Genomic DNA, 23,467 nt, shown 5'->3' with positions numbered 1-23,467 from the left:
CTTGGGTTCAAGTTAGGGCCGGCCACCCAATAATATACCTAGGCCGGCCCTAGCTTGGTTCCCAAGCTAGCTTGGCCGGCCCCTTATTGGTGGGTATAGAAGGTGGGTATAGGTGGGTATAGAACTCTATAAATAAGAGGCTACGATAGGGACCGAGAGGAGGAATTGATTTTGGTCTCCCGATAAAATTAAGCATCCCGTGTTCGCCCCGAACACACAACTTAATTTTATCAATGATAATTCATTCCACTAGAGAACTATCATTGAACTACCGCACCAATCCCAAATTACATTTTTGGGCTCCTTCTTATTATGAGTGTGTTAGTCTCCCTGTGTTTAAGATATCAAATGTTCACTAATTAAGTGAGTTACTGACAACTCATTTAATTAATATCTAAGTCCAAGAGTAGTACCACTCAACCTTATTGTCATGTCGGACTAAGTCCACCTGCAGGGTTTAACATGACAATCTTTATGAGCTCCTCTTGAGGACATTATCAACCTAGTATCTCTAGGACACAGTTTCCTTCTATAATCAACAACACACACTATAAGTGATATCATTTCCCAACTTATCGGGTTTATTGATTCAACGAACTAAATCTCACCCATTGATAAATTAAAGAAATAAATATCAAATATATGTGCTTGTTATTATATTAGGATTAAGAGCACACACTTCCATAATAACTGAGGTCTTTGTTCCTTTATAAAGTCAGTATAAAAGAAACGACCTCAAATGGTCCTACTCAATTAACTCTGAGTGTACTAGTGTAATTATATAGTCAAGATAAACTAATACCTAATTACACTACGACCTTCTAATGGTTTGTTCCTTTTCCATTTTGGTCGTTAGCTACTGTTTATAATTTATAAGGTACTGATAACATCATCTTCTGTATGTGACACCACATACTATGTTATCTACAATATAAATTAAATGAACAACTACAAACAAATGTAGACAATTAGACCAAATGTGATTCTTTATTCATAATAAATGTTTACAAAGCTTAGGCTTTCAGTATACACTCCAACAAGTAGGTCAAGGGAGTGACCGGATACTTGACACGAAGAGAAAAGTCCAAGTGGGTCAAAGGGATTGACCGGACACTTGGTGGGGAGGCTTAGCAGGTCAAGGGAGTGACCGGATGCTAAGCATAAGATACCAATAGGTCAAGGTTGACCAGATATTGGTTTGGAAGGTGTAGGACTTGGTTTGGGAAAAACCAAGACCTGGATCGATCAGTGGATCGATCCAGTGATACACGGTTATCTGATCGGTCTGGTGACCGATCAGTAACCAAACAGTATGTTACTGTTTGTCATCTGATGGGTCTGCAGACCGATCAGAAAGCGAACAGAAGTTCGGGAGGAAAAAGAAGATAGCATGCTGATCGGTCCCTGGACCGATCAGAGGAAGCTCTGATCGGTCCTGGGGACCGATCAGAGGAAGATCTGATCGGTCCTGGGGACCGATCAGAGGAAGATCTGATCGGTCCACAGGACCGATCAGAGTCTTCCTGGACCGATCAGGATATGTCCAGATCGGTCCAGATATATCCGTTGGCTTTCTCAACGGGTATCTCCGTCTTCTTCGCTGTCTGCTTTGCAGGTCTGCTTTGCAGGTATAAAGGAGATCGAGGGCTGCTGCTGCACTCTTACTTCTTCTTCTTCCTTCCTGTTGCGAAGTGCTGTTGTGCTTGAGCTTTGTTGAGCTCCTCCTTGTCGAAGCTTCGCATGAGCTTCATTCCACGACTGGATCAGCTGCTGCTGAGTTGCTTGTTGCATCTATCCGTGAAGTTGCTACTTCATCCGGGACCCCAGTCGACGAGAAGGCAAGCTACTGTGTTTACATTCCCATTGTATTTTGTTCTTGCTATTCTCTTATACTCTTAGCTTGTTGTTGCAAGTGATTGTGGCGAGGTTTCTCCACCCACAAGGAGTTTGATTTAGCCGGTTTTCCGGGGACTCATCCACCGACGGATTGATAGGCTTCGTCCACCTTACGGACACGCCGAGGAGTAGGAGTTTCATCTCCGAACCTCGTTACATCCTTGCGTAGAGGTTTGATTTCTTCTCCTGTTTTCTTTCTGCATTTAGTTTCCGCTGCGCTAACCCTAGTTTGTAGAAAGAAACGCGAGCAATTGGGGTAGGCTATTCACACCCCCCTCTCTAGCCGTACGAAGAGATCCTAACAAGTGGTATCAGAGCAAAGGTTTGCTCTTCATCGGATTAACACCCGGGGAGCACGAGCTAGAGGATGGATCTACTCGGAGAAGATGTCACCATTCCACCATTCTACGAATGCGGTGACTTCGCGTATTGGAAGGTAAGGATGAAGTACTTTCTTATGACTAACATAATGAATTGGTTTTGTGTACAAGAAGGTTTTATTCCTCCGGTGGATAAGGAAGAAAAACCACTTGAGAAGAAGGAGTGGACAAGAGAACAAATTCACAAATCCGAAATCAACGAAGAGGTAACGAGAATAATTGAATTTTCATTGCCTACTAACATCTTGTGTAAGATAGGTTACAACAATGCCAAGGAATTATGGGATAACTTGGCCAAGTACCATGAGGAGAGCTCCACTTCAAGCCATGAAGAGGAGCCTAGTGAGCCAAGTAGCTCACATCATGGAGGGAGCGAATTGGGAGTTGAGGGCTACTCAACATCCAAGGAAGAAGAGGAGGAGAGTTCCTCTTGTTCAAGATCGGAGCAAGAAGAAGATTCTACCTCCGGAAGGGATGAAGAAGAAAGCTCATCTCCATCCACAAACCTAGGTAACTCAAACACTTTAGTTTCGAGCAAATTACATATATTATGCTTTGAGTGTAGGGAGTATGGACATTACAAGAGCAAATGTCCAAAGAGAGTTAGGAAGACTCCACCGGCGCCTAAGGTCAAGGAAGCCGGAGGCCCGATACGCAAAGGCAAGGAGCACGTGGTGTGCTTCCAATGCAAGCGAAGGGGACACTATAGGAGCCAATGTCCGAGGGGGAGGCAACCTCACAAGGACAAGAAACCAAGCACATCAATAGGGGGGGCTAAGGCAAACCCTAAGGTAATCTCTAAGGTTCATTATTGCGATTCTAATAAAACTCATGCTAGTAGTTTTGTTGCAATTGTTAATAATGATAAGCATGTTAACTTTAGGAACCAATACATGTGCTTAGGAGCTAAACATGTTAGCCTAGGTAAGGATAACACTAGAAATACCAACCCTAGGATTAACGCTTCTAAAGTTAAGGAAAACCTAGGTAGAAATCCCAAGAAGACTAGACACATGCCTAGGAATATCTCAAGAGGAAATGACAAATTAACACTTGAGGTATTAGAGAGGGAAAATCAAGTCTTGAGGTCAAGACTTGATAATTTAGAAAAGGCTCTTAAAAACATGGAGAAGTCATCTCTAGGGTTTAAGAGTCAAAAACTCAAGTCCAAGGACAAGAAAGGTTTGGGTCACAAACCTAAGTCCCAAGTGGTCAAGCCCACTTATCATAGTGTTCCATTCGATTATGGAACAAAACCTAGGGCTAGGAAGACCACCACCAAGGTCACAAGGGGAGTCACCCTTAGAGTTGATCTTGATGAGTCCCAAATGACCAAGGCTTCAAAGCCTAAGAGGGTCATTAGGAGGGTTGCTAGGGAAGTCATCCCTAGTGAATATTTAGTGAACCCAATGAGCTCACATAGATATTGGGTTCCTAGGAGCATCTTCTACCCCATAAATGGGTTAGAGAGTGTCAACTCCAATAAGAAGGGTAGTTAACCCAACTTTGAGGAAATTGACACTCAAGGAGCATTTTCAAGGTTTTGTGAACTTTTGAAAATGAAATGGAATTATCATTTACTCCTTGGAAGAGTAAAATGTGCCATTATGGAAAAGAATGATTTTAATTGGCACAATTTGGGAAAATCTAGAGAACTCTCGAGGAAAAATGAAACATGCCAAGTTTTGAGGATAAATTTGATCTTTAAGTGGCATGAATTAATCTAGAGTTCAAGAAGTGTCAAAATTAGGATTTTGGCATTTTAGGACAATCAAGGGTTAAATTTTAGGTTAGCAAAGTGGTTAAGGATACTTAGATAGGTAATCTAGGTATATTTATTTATGCTAAATCTTGCCATGATTGATTGCCCTCACATGTCATGACATCATGTTTAGTTTTATTATCATTTGAAATGTCATGATAATGCTTAGGCTAGTTTATATGTCATGTTTTATTTAAATTTTCAAACTTTATGCCATGACATCATGACATTGGCACATGTTTTTACTTATGATATCATTATATGCCATGTCATCATCTCTTGCATTAATAATCAATTGAATTGATTTAAGGATGAAAAACACATTTTGATATTGAGATCAAATTTGTGTTTAGAAAATGCATGAGACCTTAGTCTAAGATACCTAAACCCATATCTCACATCAAAATTGCCATGGATGTGTTTGATACACTTTAGATGTGTGTGAGATATTAGGATCATGAATTAGGATCAAGGTGCATAGTTCTTGTACCTAGATGAGCCTAATTCAAGAAATGGAGGATCATAGGGAAAGCTTGTGTACAAGTCATGTACATCTAGCCCTAAGATTATGGTCCTAAATTCAAATGGTTTTAAAAGCATTTTAAAATTGATTTGAAAAACCTTGATGAAGCTTTCCTAGTGATAGCATTCATCATTGAACATTGTGATACAAAGTTGAGTTAAACTTGAACTATTTCAAAGTTTTTGAACTTTGTATCAAGATTGAAAAATGGAAGTTATTTTCATAGAAAATTATTTTTCCATGATAGTGTATGTTATGAGGAATGTATCCTTAAAATTTTACAATTTTTGAAATTTTCTGTGATTTTCTAGAGGTTTCTGAATTTCGGGAGAAGAAATCAGAAATCTGATATCAGACTTGTGGACCGATCAGGAGGTTGCCTGATCGGTCCAGGGGATGCTGGATCGGTCACTGTGACCGATCCAGGGAATCCCTGATCGGTCTGGTGACCGATCAGGGCGTGCCAAATGCTGATTTTTCGACTGTTTTGTCTGAAATTTCAGGTGTTTTGGATTTCTAAAGGTTTGAAACTCTTCAAGACATTGTTGTGCAATGGTCAAGGGGGAGTTGACCTTTAGGGGGAGTTTTTACCTAATTGTCAAGGGGAGTTGACTCTTAGGGGGAGTTTTTACTTCTTAAGACTTTTAAGGATTAGTGATATGGGATTATCACTAAGTTGATTGTTGAGTTTAGTATTAAGGGGGAAATTAAGAGTTTCAATGAAAGGTATGGGATTTTCATTAGGAAGAAACTCTTGACCTTGATACTCTCTTTTTTTCTTTTTGATGTGTGTCAAAAAGGGGAGAGTGTTCATTGGAGAATTATTGGAGAACCCAAGTTAGGTTATCGGGTTAACCTAAGCTAGGGGAAGAATGTCAAGGAATGTTCGAGGAAGAACATTGGGATTCTTTTTGATGTGTGTCAAAAAGGGGGAGAATTATTGGAGAACCCAAGTTAGGTTATCGGGTTAACCTAAGGGGAGAATGTCCAGAGAATGTTCAAGGAAAGAACATTGGACATTGGAAGATGGTTGGAAAACCTAAGTTAGGTTATCGGGTTAACCTAACTTGATTATGGGTTTTGTCAAACATCAAAAAGGGGGAGATTGTTGGTGCAACCTTAGGTCAAGGTTGACCTGGTTGACCCGACTCGAGGTGACTTGACTCGAGTTGTATTTTGATGTTTGACTTGGGAGATTGTAGGTGCAACCTTAGGTCAAGGTTGACCTGGTTGACCTGATTCGCGAAAAGTCCAAGTATGGAGACTTGGCACTGGAAAAGTCCAAGTACGGAGACTTGGCACGGGGAAAAGTCCAAGCAGGTAGCTTGGCACGCGGAAAGTCCAAGTATGGAGACTTTGCACGGGGAAAGTCCTAACTGGGATGTTAGGCAGTGTGGAAAGTCCTGGTGAGTGAAGCCAGGCAGTGGGAAAGTCCTAACTGGGATGTTAGGCGTTTGGAAAGTCCTGGTGAGTGAAGCCAGGCAATCGGGAAATCCTAGTGAGTGAAGCTAGGTGAAAGGGAAAGTCCTGGTGAGTGAAGTCAGGCAGTGGGAAAGTCCTGGTGAGTGAAGTCGGGCAGATTGGAAATCCTGGTGAGTGAAGCCAGGTGAAAATCCTAGTGAGTGAAGCTAGGTGAAAGTCCTGGTGAGTGAAGCCGGGCAAGGGAAATCCAGATAGATCAAGGGTGATCGGACATCTGGTGTTGAGAAGGTCAAGTAGGTCAAGGGAGTGACCGGATACTTGACACGAAGAGAAAAGTCCAAGTGTGTCAAAGGGATTGACCGGACACTTGGTGGGGAGGCTTAGCAGGTCAAGGGAGTGACCGGATGCTAAGCATAAGATACCAATAGGTCAAGGTTGACCAGATATTGGTTTGGAAGGTGTAGGACTTGGTTTGGGAAAAACCAAGACCTGGATCGATCAGTGGATCGATCCAGTGATACACGGTTATCTGATCGGTCTGGTGACCGATCAGTAACCAAACAGTATGTTACTGTTTGTCATCTGATGGGTCTGCAGACCGATCAGAAAGCGAACAGAAGTTCGGGAGGAAAAAGAAGATAGCATGTTGATCGGTCCCTGGACCGATCAGAGGAAGCTCTGATCGGTCCTGGGGACCGATCAGAGGAAGATCTGATCGGTCCAGATATATCCGTTGGCTCTCTCAACGGGTATCTCCGTCTTCTTCGCTGTCTGCTTTGCAGGTCTGCTTTGCAGGTATAAAGGAGATCGAGGGCTGCTGCTGCACTCTTACTTCTTCTTCTTCCTTCCTGTTGCGAAGTGCTGTTGTGCTTGAGCTTTGTTGAGCTCCTTCTTGTCGAAGCTTGGCGTGAGCTTCATTCCACGACTGGATCAGCTGCTGCTGAGTTGCTTGTTGCATCTGTCCGTGAAGTTGCTACTTCATCCGGGACCCCAGTCGACGAGAAGGCAAGCTACTGTGTTTACATTCCCGTTGTATTTTGTTCTTGCTATTCTCTTGTACTCTTAGCTTGCTGTTGCAAGTGATTGTGGCGAGGTTTCTCCACCCACAAGGAGTTTGATTTAGCCGGTTTTCCGGGGACTCATCCACCGACGGATTGATAGGCTTCGTCCACCTTACGGACACGCCGAGGAGTAGGAGTTTCATCTCCGAACCTCGTTACATCCTTGCGTAGAGGTTTGATTTCTTCTCCTGTTTTCTTTCTGCATTTAGTTTCCGCTGCGCTAACCCTAGTTTGTAGAAAGAAACGCGAGCAATTGGGGTCGGCTATTCACACCCCCCTCTCTAGCCGTACGAAGAGATCCTAACAGTTAGGGGAGACATCAATGGCTCCTAGACACATACTTGAGACACATGATATGGAGGGTACAAAGACACCCATGATGGTGAAGCCAGGACGGACGACACAAGACAGAGAATGGCTAGTGGTGATGAGGAGACACGAGCAGTATGGACAGAGATCATGGGCGGTGCTGATTGATTCCTCAGCTTCGGTATCTTATACTGAGGATGATCAGATAGCCAACATGAGTAGCAGAGTGTGAGAGATTATACACAGGTGAACATATGTACACGATCGCAATTCCCCTTCTAGATATGACAGTTCATCAGACAAGACATAAGAGGCTACGTGATCTTTTTTTGTATGTTTGTACATTTGTGATGATATATATTTACCTTTCCATTAAAAAAATAGTGGCTATGAACGTGTGTAATCACGTAGCCTCGTGTACCTGTGTCTGTAGATAGAGACCACTTTTATAGTATTACTGTTTATACATGAATCTCAAAGTGTTTTTAAAAAATGACATACTATAAAGACGCTTTGACACCGTTTCTGAAATAGACCTGCAAACCCTACGATTAACAAGATAGAAACTTCTAGTGTACAGCTTATAGATAAAATATTCTCTATCCTCTGTGGCATAAGATGACAACAAGAAATATGAGGTCATTAGGTTGAGGGGCTTACCACATGCTTACTTGGCAAGCCAATCAAGTTTCTCCTGCGACTCGATCATCGATTATTAATTTATAAGGACAGGCAGATCGGATTTATGAAGGGTTGCTAGGTATTCGTCCTCACTCGACTTATTTGTTTGGCCAAAGAACCCAATCGGATCGGGCATCCAGTTTGTCTGATTGGATTATAGTTCCGATCGACTAGATTGCTCGACCGAGCTGATTAATCATGCTATCTTCGAGTGGAAAAGAAGTCTTCGCTTTGGCAAGTGTTGACTCGTCTTTAACTATGCATCAGTATCCAGTAGATCAGTGTCTGACGGGCCCATCGGTTTGGTCAGACAAACTCTCGGTCGTGACGATCGACTGCACTGGCTTTGAGGGTTGACCTCTCCTTACCTTTGACTACCATGTTAATCGATCTTCACTTTGATCCGACTCAGAGGCTCTATATCTACTACTGTATCAACTCATATTTCAGATTAAAAAATATTATTTAGAGTTTTGTTTTTTTAGAAATTCTGAACATCTTTTTTATTACTTTTATTACGAAAAAAAAAATAGATTTTAGCATTCAAGGATATTTTTCATCGTTTACAAATTAGAGTTTAGGATTTGTTTAATTATTCTCAGACCGTTTAGGTTGATTAAGAATATTTTCACCGTCTCTTTCTTTAAAAACGACGAGCTTGCTTTCCGATTTTCTAGTATTCTTCAATCCACCAGTCGCCTCATTCTATACGAGTCATTTAGATAGCAGTAGTCCGAGATGACCCCAAGGTCGATCCATTCAACAAGATTACAAACTATAAATGTATCCAATCGATCAATCGACCAGGTTAGTCTGGTTCTATCAGCCGGTTCGATTAGCGATCGGTCAAACTGCCCCGTTGATGTGCGACAGTGAGACATGATTCTGCTACACAAACAGGAAGCACCCATCGAATTCATTCATTATCATGCCTGATTCTTCTCTGCCTCAACCTTGGCAAATAAACAATGCGACAAAAAAGTTTTCGAGAAAATCATCGCCCTGTTCTGATTGTGTTCTGTCATGTCCCTGGTTCGTGGTCCAAATCTCTTGGTTAATAAAATAAGTAGATTTCCGGCTAACCGGAGATCGTCTTCTGCTCAGCGTCAAACTACCTAACCACTTATCCACTACTAACAGTATCCGGTTATTCATCCAAATCCAAACTATAACCTCGAGAAGACGGTAAATTTAAGAAAGAATCATAACTAATTACTACTAGATCGCAATCATGATCGTAATTACAAATAGTCCATCTCTTTACCGGAAGATCTGTCTTCCTAGTTCGAAGGGTGCCGTTGAATGTGGCAACTGTGGTCCTCACGTGCGTGGACGTGTCCCCACTCCAAAGGCGCCCAATTGAAGTTTTCCTGCCCTGTGTACGTACCTTTCAGCTAGCTAGCACTTCGTTGGAGAGTTGAATTCATCGATGAGAACTAGTCGAAACACCAGGACAAAACCAAAAGCTTTGATCATTCTTTCCTCAACTATTAATTCTCTGGTCCTGTTTGATCCATAAACTTAATTAACGCGTCTATTATTCGCAAAGTTGTTTTCTTACACGGCTTTGACTATTTGTCATCTATATCGATCTCTTTGATTTATAGTTGCGTCCACACTCGAAGGGAAAGTAAATGAGCGAAAATAATTAGGATACTCTTTTTTTATATTGAAATATATAATAATAAAAACATTTTTTTCATTTACCATTAAAACAACCCCTTTCCCAGGGTCATGATACCACGATAGAATATCTAGATTATTATCTAAGTATCCGTAATTCAAACCCCAGCTACGATATATTTGTAGAAATTTTTCCTCCAAATGGGAGGCGTAACCAAAGGATGTTGGGTTTCTAGGTTGATCATCATGTGTGCTTCTCGATTTATCCTGATAATCGATGAAAAATTTTTATAGAACCGAACATATTGGATTATATTTTTTTTCTCAAAATTATCTTTACTTTTTAGGCTAATTATAATACCTACTGTTATAAAAGCTACCACATGTAATCTTTTTTTTTTTTTATTTCAGCTCCCTTCCAACTCTTTAATACATACCAATTTATTTAATTATCTATATTTTTTAAAAACAATCTAAAATGAGATATAATTACTTCTAAATGTAGCATATTTATACTAAAATCTAATATATTTTCTATAAAATTGAGCATGACTTTTTTTCCATCTAACTAATCGATTGATATACTTAATTTTAGTTAAGTGATGTTAAATTTAAGAAAAATTATACCATTATTTTTATCTAAATTCAGCATCATTTAACTAGAATCGAGTATATCAATCTATAGTTAAGCGAAAAAATAGTCATCCGTAATTTGATAGAAAATATATTAGATTCTAGTTTAAATGTGCTCAATTTAAAATTAAAGATTTATATCTCATTTTAAACTTTTTATACCTAAAAAATAAGGACAATTAGGTATATCAGTGTATATTAGGGAGTTGAAGCAAAGAAAAATTTCTAGGGAGTGAGAATAAATGTTTCTGACGTAGGGACTTAATATAAAGTTGAGTTTGTATGCGGAGAGTTTAGGATAATTTACCCTTAAAAAAATGATAAATCATATAACACCAAACCTAGGAGGTCCAATAGTTGGCAATTGTAGTTGTTATACAATATAATATTAATATTAAAGATAAGTATCTATTTTATAGCAATTATTATTTATAATTACTATAGTATAATATTAATCAATGTTGATTAGAGATGAAATATTTATATTGTAGTTATTATCAAGGGTTAAATCACGTTTAACCCGGGGGGTCCGATGGCATTTAAAAAGGGACAAATTAGGATTTACCATGGGACAAATTAGTTATTAGGGTGATGATGCCAACGTGAACGATCATAGCCCACAGCCGTACGATGGAATATTATTTTCATGATAAATAAAAATAGTACATCATTTTCCAAAACAAAAATAAAATGAGACGGTAATAGCTAGGATGGAATGTTGTTTGGATTTTGATGATAAATAATTACAAAAAAACGCTCTTTTTACAATTTTAATAAAAAAAATGTCTTTTTGATTTTTTTTTCCCAAAATAAATAAATAGCATCAATTGGAACTAAAATTATTGAAAAGTTGACGTTAAATTATTATGATGGTTCAATGTATCTTAGAAATTAATGTAGCGCATGACGTAATTAAGGACCTCATATTAATTGTAGACTGCAAACAGGGGAGCACGAGGTCAAAGTTCAAAGTTAAAAACTAAAGCTTTCAAACTGCTAGTGAGATCGACATGCCGATGCATCAGTACCATAACATTGCAACGCAAGAGGGCATAAACAATCGGAAAAGCATTAGCATTGATAATTTTATTGATTCAAAGATAACAAGATTACTTACATGACACGAGGAAAATGCGAGTTCGAAGTAATTGATGAAAATTCCACGCAATCTGCCGCATTGTGGAAGAGTTCAAAGATTGTTTTAGAACAAGAGAGTCACCCCAAAGACTCAAGAATGCGACCGAGTCCTCCCTTTCCTACCCATTCAATACACTAACGTCTAGAAAATAAGACTGCTTTGATTTAAAATGACCTCCATTTTCGCTGTTATGTATCCATTTCTTCTTCTGATTCAGTGGCACAGAAGCAGTGCGAGGTTCATGGAGGCAGCCTTGTCTCAAATCCTTGACGCATGCAAGCTTGCTAAAGAACTGGAGGGCAGCCTTCTCTTCCAGGTCGACGTTGCATCCGATGCGCATTACCTCTTGGGATCTTGCGAGGAGATTGTTGGTGCTTTCAACAGAGCCATCCAAGGATTATATACCCTGCAGAACCAATCTTCTTGCAGTGTCCAAATGCTCCTCATGAGTGCCTGTGAAGGAACGGGAAATCCTCTGTGCGCTGGCATGCCGGCGCAGAGATCACTGGAAATTCAGCCGGCAGTGACAGAGTTTGCAGGTGGCTCAAGCTATGTCTACTCGGCAGCATCATCGGCTCAGAGAGGGGGCAGGTGTTTGGTGCAAAAATCTTCCAAGAAGAGGTGAAATGTTGAAAACTTGATGTCTTACTCCAACTCCTTTGCATGTTTGCCAACCACCAATATGGAAGAAAGTTAACGATACTATTATGTTGTAGCATAAAGTATTGGAAAGTTAGATCATACCAGTTGAATTTGCAGAAAGGAAGGCACTTTGGTAAAGTTGGTGCCGGCACATCCTAACATGGAGAATGCTCCTGATGACGGATATACCTGGAAGAAGTATGGTCAGAAAGTGATACTTAATTCGAGGTTTCAAAGGTATTTTATATCCTTCTGTAAGTGTACTACTTATTGATAATTTAAAATTCAAAGCTATCTCAATTTTCCGCAACTACTTCCATTTCTGGATCACTTTAGGCTCCTAAGAACATTTGTGATTGATTTGGATACGGATCAATGACATAAAATAAATTACTGGTTCAAAACTCAACACATTTAAGTGACATGAAGTTTTTACCTAATGCAGAAGCTACTATCACTGCACCCACAAGAATCACTATGGTTGCAAAGGAAAGAAGAAAGTGCAACGGCTTGATGATGATCCATCCACACTTGAAGTAACCTACTGCGGTGCACACACTTGCCGCACTTCTCCGACCCCAATAATGATCCCCAATGAGCTCATGCCAAGTGCTGTTAGCAACAGCAAGAATGGTGAAAATAATATGCAAACAGTAGCACCAGAAACCACATTGATCCAACTTCGTAACTGGTTCAACAGAGATAGTAGCAATAGATACATAGAACAGATGCAGGGTGGTAGAGACATTGATTATTCAGTGGCAGAATTTGCAGATGCCATGTTCAATTCAGGGAGCAGTAGCAGTACCTTGGATGTCATCTTCACACAAAGCCAAGGGAAACTGCAGGCGCTAGACCCGTTCTTTTAGACACCAATTGAATTTTACTTTTATCACAATTAATTTGTATATTCACTGGATAATTCGATACTAACTAGAAGCACTGAGGTCTTGTAACTTCTGCTACTCTCCACTGAGTCTGACCAATTGTGCAGTTATCCTCATCACTGATTCTGAATTTCTCAATGAGGAAAACTTAATTTTGTCGTGTGGATGAATGTCTCAGTGATACAAAAAGTAGCTACTTGTACTTTTTATTTCTTTAGTGAACAAGTCATACAACATGTTTACCACGATTTATAAGAAGAACCCAGTGACACACAGACTTTGCTATTTCCTCTTGGAATACAGAGAATTGATAGCAGCAGCTTCAACTAAACTATGCCAGTCAAACAAGCTAGAGGTTAAGCACATAAATATTAGTAATGGAGAACAATTAGAGCCTACTTGTGGTGCTGGTGATATTCTTTACAACTTTCATGAGTACTATTTTCATGCTGAAAAGGCATCAGTTTGATGCGAGAGTTCAAAACAAAAGAAGTTAAATTGCCCTCCAATCATTACCACAGGATTATTTCAAGACGTACAAAATTCAGCAAATGATCCAATGATGCCATCAGTGGAGGAACACATTTGTAACTTAGTAAAAGTTTGGGTATCATCATGCACTTCCATAATTCTAGAAAACCAAGACTCGGGGAACTACCAGCTTTCTTTTTCATTTATTGGCATCCCTTTTTTAGTGTTTCTCACTTATCATCGGTGCTCAGTATGCTGCTTGGACGTCGATATGATCCATGTAATCATCCGCAACAGCCCATCCTGCTTTTTCCCCATCCAAATTTTTAAGGTTCAGAAGTCGAATCCAATCGTACGTGGTATCTGCTAATTGCAGAGTTTAGATACCTCCCAGCATTTTTGCCTACTAAATCGGCCGAGGAAGCCACCATTAAAATCTTCTAGAAAGCAGGAATCTACAACATAAAAAACTCATCTTTACACGGAAATAAAAATCCATACTATAACCTAATGCAGCACGCTCAATCCATGGCGAGAGACGAGAGAGATTCAGAGGACATACCTACAGCGCGATCGCGGACATCGGATCACCTTCTCTTCGCATATTACAAAACAGCCAAAGAGCAAAGGATCCATGGCGACCTAAATCAAGAGGAAAGCGAGGAGGGGGCTTTGGGATTCGATCGCGAATTGAGCAACGAATCGAGACACGCCTTAGGGTACTAGGATTTTAAAATAATAATAAATTAGTTTTTTTTTCTTTTTTGACCTTTTAAAAATTAGGTGAAATAATTATAGATTTATAGGCGAAGATTAATTAATCACACTTAATTTGATCAGGCATGAATTTAATTTGTAGATGGATTACACAATTAAGCATAGAGTATCCTCTCCCTTCATCAAAGGACTTTCGCAAGCCCCTCAAAACTTTGAACGAGAGGATCAGAACGAAGAACATTCATGCACACGCATTTGGCCATAATTAATCAGGGAGATATAAATTAATTATCATCCATGTCTTCTTCACTGTCTTCTCCATAGAGGCAACTGACGGCACGCTGCACTGCTTCCTTCACCGCTTGCGCTTCCATGCTTTCAGCCTAATTAATCATTCAAATTAAAATTAATATATACTTGTAGCAAAGATTAACTGATAATTAATTAAAGCGTCTTAATTAATTACTTCTCTTCCAACAGCCACTAGACGAAATGCATCAGTGCAGGAGGCCTTTGCTTCCACCACATGAAGACCCAACTGCTCGAACGCTTCTAGGACTGAAGCAAGCAGTCCGGGGCAGCTCTTCTCTGAGCACACGTTGATCAGGAACCCTTTCTCTAGGGTTTCAACGATCACCTTTGATTGTTAATCATGCAACAAATGAAAGGAGGAGTCAATAGCTAGCTAGCCATATATATCACATCGAATCAGACAAAAGGTGATCGATCGATGACCTGAGGCGAGCACAGGGAGCCGTTGTTATTTTGCAGCACTTGGCTCTGTGTGCATGCATTAATCTCTTGCTTCAATCTCCCAACTTTCTGCTTCAAATCTTGGATGTATTTTGAGGCATCCAAAATGATCGAGGACTTCCTCAGCTGCCATGCCAAATAGATAAACTAATTAACTAAATCTACGAATCAAAGATAAAGAAGAGCCATATAAATGTGTGTGTGTGTTACTGCATGAGAGTTGGTGAGTGAGCGGAGGAGTTGTAGCTTCTCATGGAGTGCAGCTCTCTTTTGCTCCCTCGACACCATCTCCCTCTCTGACCCTAGCTATGACCTCCTCCCTCTGCGATGGGCACCGGAGGGGCGAGGCTTATAAAGAGGCGAAGAGATTGTATGCGATCGATCGTATATATCCACATGTACTTTGCCTCAAAAATTACCTGAAAAGTAGGACATTCAAAAGTACTAAACTGCCCTCGTTCTTCCTGCTTAATTTCGGCCGGCCCACAAACATTCCCTTGCGGCGGAACGTATGGTGTAGCACTATTAACAAGCTAGCCGTCGTGGTTAGTTTAAGCGCGTGGTGCTCACAGGAGAGGTTAGGGGTCGAGCAGGGATCGACGTGTCTCTCGCGCGGGAAGCGCCAGCAGGGTAGCGATGGCGTTGGAAGGAGAGGAGGAGGCCTGTGGATGTTTGGCAATGCATGGTGACCGGTGCGGATGAGCCGTACGCGTGCATCCAAATCCTTCCTCACGGGGAGGATTCATAGTTTGTTTGTTTCCGCGCCCGATAGACGCGGTTCCCTCGTCGCGGCCCCTGACGACGACGAGGTGTCGACGCGCCATTGCAATATCGTTCAACATTCAAATGAAGAATTTATATATATATAAATAAATATGTCAGGGGTTATGGTCACATGAGAAAGGAAGAATATGAGGGTAGCTAGCTGCTCCCTACCATGCTCTCGTGAACAATCAATCTTACGAATAGTGTTCCTGCAATTGACATGCATAGCTGACAAGTTGTGGCCATTTCACTGATCACGATTACAAAAAAGGTTGCCTTTGAGAACGCTTTGAGGTTGTCTCCTTGTCTTCACAGTTAACAAGTTTCGATTCCAATATCAATACGCACACATATACACACGCTAGCTGCCGGGCACAGAGCACGTACGTACCGACGCTGGCTTTAATTAACTACATGCGCCGGATCACATGTGTGCGTTCTATTCCCTAATCATCACAATCCAACAACGCATACGTCCACGCCTCTTGTCCCTTTCCTCCCTGCGTGCAAACTTTGTGTTGCGTCAGTTGGCCAGTTGGGCCTCGTCCCCATTCCCAGTCGAGTCCATCGACTAATTTGAGACTTCCATCGTGCATGGGAGCTAGCCAAGTTGTTTGATTTTAGTGCTGTGAGATGAGATAGTGAATTAGGGTTTCCCCTATACCCTAGTTGTTAGATTTTTACGGTTGGCTTGAAATGGTATACATCGGTTTCCCATATTCTAAAAGCTCACTGAGCCTTTTAGCTGCTTATATATGTTCATACTCTGTGTTTTGGACCTTCCATATCGATGGATAGTTGTTTTAACATGAGATAACTTTCTAGGGTTAAAGTAATCACCAAGATCTAGTTTGATCATATGCCAATTTTGCTCCTTGAATGATATCTATATGTATGTATATATATATATTTTGTAAGTATTCACAGATCTAGTTTGATCAGTCAGATGCCAATTTTGCTCCTTGGATTTTTTAGTTGTCTCTGGCCTAATACGTCCAACTAACTTTCGATCTATTGAATTCGATATGAATAGTTAGATCACCATTTATGTTGGAATCTTAAGTTTAGCTCCGACGAATTAAACACTGGCCCACTAATGGAGAACTGAGTTCATTGAGCTAGTGGAATTAGTCGTCAATTATATTGGATCATAAAAAATACTTGTTAGGAATGTATCAACAGTCGATGAATTCGAAAACAAAAACAAAAGTTTCAGCGTCTGAGATGTTTTTGATGAGTTGTGAGAATCTTTTTGGTCCCATAATTTTGGTTCATCCATTGGCATTTTTCCACAACAAGCGAGGAGAAAGCTAAAAACACTTTGTGAGAGCACATCACCAATGCTCGTGACACAATCAGTTCCATTCCTCGTGAAGCTTGAAAGACTAATATTTTTGTCTTTTATGAACTTCACCTCCAACTTCATTGGAAAGCATCTCCCAAATAAAGTTTCAAGAACCAATAAAATAGAGTCAATATTGTGATGAAATATGCTCATGTCCTTGATCTTGTCTCTCATCTATCAGTAATAAAAGATTAGATATATGGCAGTATCGATCAGTAGAGTACTAGTTTGTGTATATGTTGCACAAATTGATTTATTGTTACTATTTAGCTAATTAAATATATATCTGATATTATAAGGATTGGTCACATGAGTTTGGAACGAATGAAAGTACAGGATCACATGCATTTGAAAACAAACAAGAACAAATTTATTATGTACCCAAAGATTTGGATGTCGTGTTTCGTTGCAGTAATTTTCGTACAATTTCAATTGCACCAAAGTAGATAATGATATTAATAAAATAATACCAAACACTATACAAATTTGGTTGAGTTGACCCCACTCTTTTGGACTTATTGAACTAGTGAATTTATTGAAAGCTTACTACTTTAGTAATCTCAAACCTCAATTGAAAGCATGGTTTATGTAAACTCTTTTTTAGATGATTAAGTATTCATTAAAAAGATCTTTCACGCTTTAATTTTACATAAATTTTAAGTTTTTGAACTTAAAGATAAATTTGTAAGTCAATTTGATGACAAAAAAAATAACAAAATTATTCACAAACAAAGTTACAAATCAATTTACATATAATTTTTGAATAAAAAATAATTATTTAAATTACTCCATAAACTTAGATCTTGATTATGAAATTTTATTTTAAATGATAATTTGCATCATCTAATTTTTTTTCTTCAAATATATAAGGACCAATATGCTAATATATATCTCTAATCTAAAATAGATAGATGGAATTAAGTTTTATTTTATTATTTGTTTGGATTATTTCCTAGCTAAATTAGGCCTTTGAATTAAGGAAATTAATTTTCTTAAGAATTCTCATGAAGTATAAAAAAACAATAAATCCAATCTGAAAAATGACGATCCTAAAGAACTTATCGTGATACGGTGAATAAGGAAAAGGTCGGCCTGTAAGAAAAGAGGTCAATGCACTGGTGTAGATGGTGGTCAAAGTTCACGGTAGGTGCCCTGATGATCGAATAGGTCACATGTGGACCCTACTCCCAGCTTAGACCGGACTTACTAAGGACCCAACTCCCATTCCCCGATCGGCCTTGCCAGTCGGACAAATTCCTTGTGGACCCCACTCTCATCTTGGACAGGACTTACTAGGGATCCAACTCCTCATTCTCGATTGGCTCTACTAATCAGATAAGCTCTTTAAGAACTCTATTGCAAACATGAACCGGATCGAACATTGACCCAGCTCCCTAACTCCCGATCGGCCTTGCCGATCGGACAGATTCCTCATGGGCCTCATTCTCATTGTTGACCTGATTTTCTCGCTTCTCTGTTCCCACTATTGGTTGGTCCTAGGAAAATCGTACTTGTTCGACTGTACAAAAATTTTGTACAAGTCTTGAATCTTTCCTAACAACCTATTGTGTTCTTTAGAAATTAAATTCGGAATCGCAAACGGAACTTAACATTATTGATTCCAAATTTAACTTATCTGTTCTTAATGGTTTAGACTTGAATCACAAACGATACTTAACATTATTGATCTAAATCCACCTATGTTATAAATTTAATTAAATATTAATTTCTATAATTGGCTTCCAGGGTTGCATGGCGAGGCACTAGGCCTTCTTGGGTATGGGATCATCCACCACCGCCTAGACAAAGCCTTTTAAAGAAACCTAATATTTAATTTCCTTATATAACTCTAGGTTTAACCAAAAGGAACAATCGAACCACAAATTCAAAAAAAAAACAAAAAAAAAAATACAACTTCGAATATCTAATCCAAAAATCTAGAATCACTAGCCTCTTGTGTTTGGAATTCATACAAAGAAAAACTAGTATGATGCGGAAAAATAATTACTAGTTATACCTTTCTTTGTAAGCAATAACCTCTTGATCTTCTACCGAATTCCTCTTATTATCTCGGACGTTGTGTGGGCAACGATCTACCAAGATGAGAACCACCAACACCTTCCTTCTAGCAAGATTCGGCCACTAACCTTCAAGCTCCAAGGGACGCAAGAGCAAAGCCTCCTTTCTCTCCTTCTTCTCCTAGCTAGAACCGGCCACCAAGGACTCCTCTTGTGTTGATACCGCCGACCACCGAGGAGGAAGAGAAAAGGAGAATAGCAAGGTATAAGGGTCGACCACCACCAAGGAAGAGAGGGAGGAAAATAGAATAGAGTTGTACCTTATGAAGGCACCCCCTCCCTATCTTTTATAATCCTTGGTCTTGGCAAATAAGGAAAATTTAAATAAAAACTTCCTTATTTTATTTTCCATAAAAAGAAAATTTTAATTGATTAAAAATAATTTCCTTTTCTTATATCAAGTGACCGACTATCTCATAGCTTCAAACAAGGAAAGTTTTAATAAGACAAGAATTAAAACTTCCTAATTTGCTTCCGAAATTTTAATAAAAATTTCTCTAATAATTTTTCCCTTCATGATTGGTTATAAAAGGAAATTTTATAAATTAAATCTCTCATGTGGGTGATTTTCAAAAAGAAAAGTTTTCTCTAAAATTAAAATCTTCCTTTCAATCTACAAATAAGGAAAGATATCAAATCTTTTTTAAATCTTTTGTAGAAACTTATAAAAGGAAATATTTAATTTTAAAACTCTCTTTTAAATCATGAACATGGTTACAAAAAAGGAAAGTTTTATCAAAAATTAAAATCTTCCTTTTAACTACAAATAAGGAAAGATATCAAATCTTTCACTTAATCTTTTGTAGAAATCTATAAAAAGAAATATTTAAATTTTAAACTCTCTCTTTTAAAACCATGATATGCACATAAGAAAAGATTTAAAATAAAATCCTTTTATATTTATTAGGGTTGACCACAACAAGCTTGGACTCCAAGCTATGGTCGACCCCCTCATCTTGACTCAACCCTTGGCTTGGCCGGCCCAAGCTTGGACTCCAAGATTGCTTGGCCGGCCACCTAAGGGTGGGTAGGAGGTGGGTATGCGGTGGGTATAATTCTCTATATACAAGAGGCTACGCTAGGGACCGAGAGGAGGAATTGGTTTTGGTTTCCCGATGAAATTAAGCTTCCCGTGTTCGCCCCGAACACCCAACTTAATTTCATCAATAATAATTCATACCACTAAAGAATTATTATTGAACTACCGCACCAATCTCAAATTACATTTTGGGCTCCTTCTTATTATGAGTGTGTTAGTCTCCCTGTGTTTAAGATGTCGAATGTCCACTAATTAAATGAGTTACTGACAACTCTCTTTAATTAATATCTTAGTCCAAGAGTAGTACCACTCAACTTTATTGTCATGTCGGACTAAGTCCACCTGCAAGGTTTAACATGACAAACCTTATGAGCTCCTCTTGGGGGCATTATCAACCTAGATTACTAGGACACAGTTTCCTTCTATAATCAACAACACACATTATAAGTAATATCATTTCCCAACTTATCGGGCCTTTTGATTTATCGAGCTAAATCTCACCCTTTGATAAGTTAATGAAATGAATACCAAATATATGTACTTGTTATTATATTAGGATTAAGAGCACACACTTCCATAATAACTAAGGTCTTGTTCTTTTATTAAGTCAGCACAAAAAGAACTTACCTTAAATGGTCCTGCTCAATACATTCAGAGTGTACTAGTGTAATTTTATAGTTAAGATAAATTAATACCAAATTACACTATGACTATTCTAATGGTTTGTTCCTATCCATCTTAGTCGTGAGCTACTATTTATAATTTATAAAGAACTGATAACATGATCTTCTGTGTGTGACACCACACACCATGTTATCTACAATATAAATTAATTGAACAACTACACTTAACATATAAATGTAGACATTTTTTACCAATGTGATTCTTTATTTCAAAATAAATATTTACAAAAGCTAGGGTTTTAGTATACACTCTAACAATCTCCCACTTATACTAAAAGACTAAGCTGTCATATCTACTGCCATACATCTGATTCTCATCCCCTCCACATGCCGATCAAAAGCTTTCGCCGGAAGGGCGTTAGTGAAAGGATCTGCCAGGTTATATTCTGATGCAATCTTGGCGACAACAACTTCTCCTCGCTTGACGATGTCTCGTATTAGGTAGTACTTGCGCTCTATATGCTTACTCACCTTATGGGCTAGTGGTTCCTTCGAGTTTGCAACTGCACCGCTATTATCACAATAAATTGTGATGATTTTGGGTAAACCACGAATCACATCTAAGTCCATTAGGAAGTTCCTAAGTCATACAGCTTCTTTGGATGCCTCAGAAGCTGCCACATACTCAGCTTCCATGGTTGAGTCTGAAACGCATTTCTACTTAACACTCCTCCATGCAATGGCTCCACCTCCTAAAGTAAACACATAGCCTGATGTAGACTTATTATTGTCTCTATCTGATTGGAAGTCTGAATCCGTGTAACCCACAGGGAGCAAATCATCTGCTTGATAAATTAGCATATAATCTCTAGTCCTTCTCAGGTAGTTCAATATATGCTTTACAACAGTCCAATGTCCTTGTCCAGAGTTACTTTGATATTTGCTAACCATGCCCACGGCAAAACAAATATCCAGTCTCGTGCACAGCATTGCATACATTAGGCTTCCCACAGCCGAAGTATAAGGAACTGCCTTCATGTCCTCTATCTCCTTTGATGTCTTCGGAGACATCTCTTTATATAAAGCTACTCTATGCCGAAAAGGTAAGAAACCTTTCTTGGAGTTTTGCATGCTAAAATGAGCAAGGATTGTATCTATATATGAAGCTTGAGATAGACACAACATCTTTTTCTTGCGATCCCTTATGACTTTGATCCCAAGAATGTGTGCACATTCTCCTAAGTCCTTCATATCGAATTGTTTGGACAACCATACCCTTACGTCCGATAACACCTTGACATTGTTGCCAATTAACAAAATGTCATCTATGTATAGTACAAGAAATACCACCACGTTTCCGTTACACTTCTTGTATACACAAGATTTATCCGGACACTGAATAAATCCATATGACTGGATTACTTCGTTAAATCGGATGTTCCAAGATCTTGAATCTTGCTTCAGTCCATAAATGGACTGATTGAGCTTGCACACTAGATGCTCTTTACCTTTTTCAATGAACCCCTCTGGTTGCTTCATATGGATGTTTTCTTCAAGACTTCCGTTAAGGAAAGCTGTCTTGACATCCATTTACCAAACCTCATAATCCATATGAGCGACAATAGATAAGAGTATGCGGATAGACTTAAGCATGGCTACCGACGAAAAGGTTTCCTCATAATCGATTCCCTCTTTCTGAGTGTACCCTTTCGCAACAAGCCTTGCTTTGAAGGTTTCTACCTTCCCGTCTGTCTCTCTTTTCCTTTTGTAGATCCACTTGCATCCAATGTCTTTTACACCATTTAGTGATTCTACAAGCTCCCAGACCTTATTAGAATACATAGATTGTATTTCAGAATTCATCGTCTTTTGCCAAGATACTGCATCTTTATCTTGGAGTGCTTCGTCATATGTCCGGGGATCAGGTTCATGTTTACCCGGGATCAAATACGAAGATTCTCCCAAAAACATGTATCTCTCATGTTGCCTCACAACCCTCCCACTACGACGAGATATTGTCTGTAACTGTGCATCATTTGTGACATGTGTTGCAGTTTCTTGTGGTACTTCATCTTTACTATTGGTACTAAAGTAGACGTATCCTCTCTAATTTCTTCTAGAACAATTTTACTTCTGGGCTTGTGATCCATTATATAGTCTTCTTCTAAAAACTGGGTATTAGTGCTAACAATGAGCAACTGTGGGCATCCTGTTCAGCTTAGCAACAAACACTACAGGATATCCTTCGATATCCTTTTGGGAGTAAGTGCCACCTATGGGCGGCATGGTCAGGCAGAAAATCATACGGCAGAAGCTTCCATTATCACTTCAGAGATATGCTCGACCAGTTAAGGTACTGTGTCAGGGGCAGTTTCCTGACATGTATCTTCGAGAAAGGTTTGGGGCAGCGTGCCTGCTTTGAGAAGCATGCACACACACTACAGGAGACCTATATAAAGGGGGGTTCAGGCATCGACGGAGGTATGCTTTTCTCGCGATCTCTACAGTTGTGCTATAGTTTATGTTGCTTCTTCTTGCCTCGTCGGAGACTGACTTGAGCGTCAGAGGGCCATCTCCGGGGACCCCTTCCCTGGCTCGGCACTGATGATGATTGTGTTGCAGGAGGGAGCGAAGTCCATCGAATGTCAGTGAGAGTGTCACGTCCCCAGCAATCGTCTCCTCGACTTTCAGACAGGATCATATTTGGCGATGTCTGTGG

General features: G+C 39.4%; 2 protein-coding genes across 2 annotated transcripts; one reads left to right on the top strand and one right to left on the bottom strand.

The window, feature by feature from the left end:
• The first annotated feature begins 11,618 nt into the window (after positions 1-11,618).
• On the top strand, positions 11,619-12,939 carry LOC121996516 (WRKY transcription factor 55-like). Its single transcript, XM_042550509.1, has 3 exons — positions 11,619-12,049; positions 12,188-12,307; positions 12,516-12,939. The coding sequence occupies exons 1-3, from the start codon at positions 11,619-11,621 to the stop codon at positions 12,937-12,939; spliced, it is 975 nt and encodes a 324-aa protein (XP_042406443.1).
• A 1,306-nt stretch (positions 12,940-14,245) lies between these two features.
• Positions 14,246-15,253, bottom strand: LOC122018818. Its single transcript, XM_042576244.1, has 4 exons — positions 15,109-15,253; positions 14,881-15,024; positions 14,612-14,782; positions 14,246-14,528 (listed from the first exon to the last, which is right to left on the bottom strand). The coding sequence occupies exons 1-4, from the start codon at positions 15,184-15,186 to the stop codon at positions 14,430-14,432; spliced, it is 492 nt and encodes a 163-aa protein (XP_042432178.1). The 5' UTR covers positions 15,187-15,253; the 3' UTR covers positions 14,246-14,429.
• Positions 15,254-23,467: the final 8,214 nt, after the last annotated feature.

Source organism: Zingiber officinale, chromosome 1A, assembly GCF_018446385.1.
Source record: "Zingiber officinale cultivar Zhangliang chromosome 1A, Zo_v1.1, whole genome shotgun sequence".
In the NCBI taxonomy this organism is placed as follows: Eukaryota; Viridiplantae; Streptophyta; class Magnoliopsida; order Zingiberales; family Zingiberaceae; genus Zingiber; species Zingiber officinale.
This window is presented reverse-complemented; position numbering and strand designations above follow the sequence as displayed.

Excerpts from the sequence above, each read along its gene's own strand:
- LOC121996516 (XM_042550509.1), top strand. The coding sequence starts at position 11,619 with ATGTATCCATTTCTTCTTCTGATTCAGTGGCACAGAAGCAGTGCGAGG. Across the intron at positions 12,050-12,187 it reads CAAAAATCTTCCAAGAAGAG|AAAGGAAGGCACTTTGGTAA; the intron begins GTGAAATGTTGA and ends TTGAATTTGCAG. Across the intron at positions 12,308-12,515 it reads CTTAATTCGAGGTTTCAAAG|AAGCTACTATCACTGCACCC; the intron begins GTATTTTATATC and ends TACCTAATGCAG.
- LOC122018818 (XM_042576244.1), bottom strand. The coding sequence starts at position 15,186 with ATGGTGTCGAGGGAGCAAAAGAGAGCTGCACTCCATGAGAAGCTACAA. Across the intron at positions 14,783-14,880 it reads GCTCCCTGTGCTCGCCTCAG|GTGATCGTTGAAACCCTAGA; the intron begins GTCATCGATCGA and ends TAACAATCAAAG. Across the intron at positions 14,529-14,611 it reads TAGTGGCTGTTGGAAGAGAA|GCTGAAAGCATGGAAGCGCA; the intron begins GTAATTAATTAA and ends ATGATTAATTAG.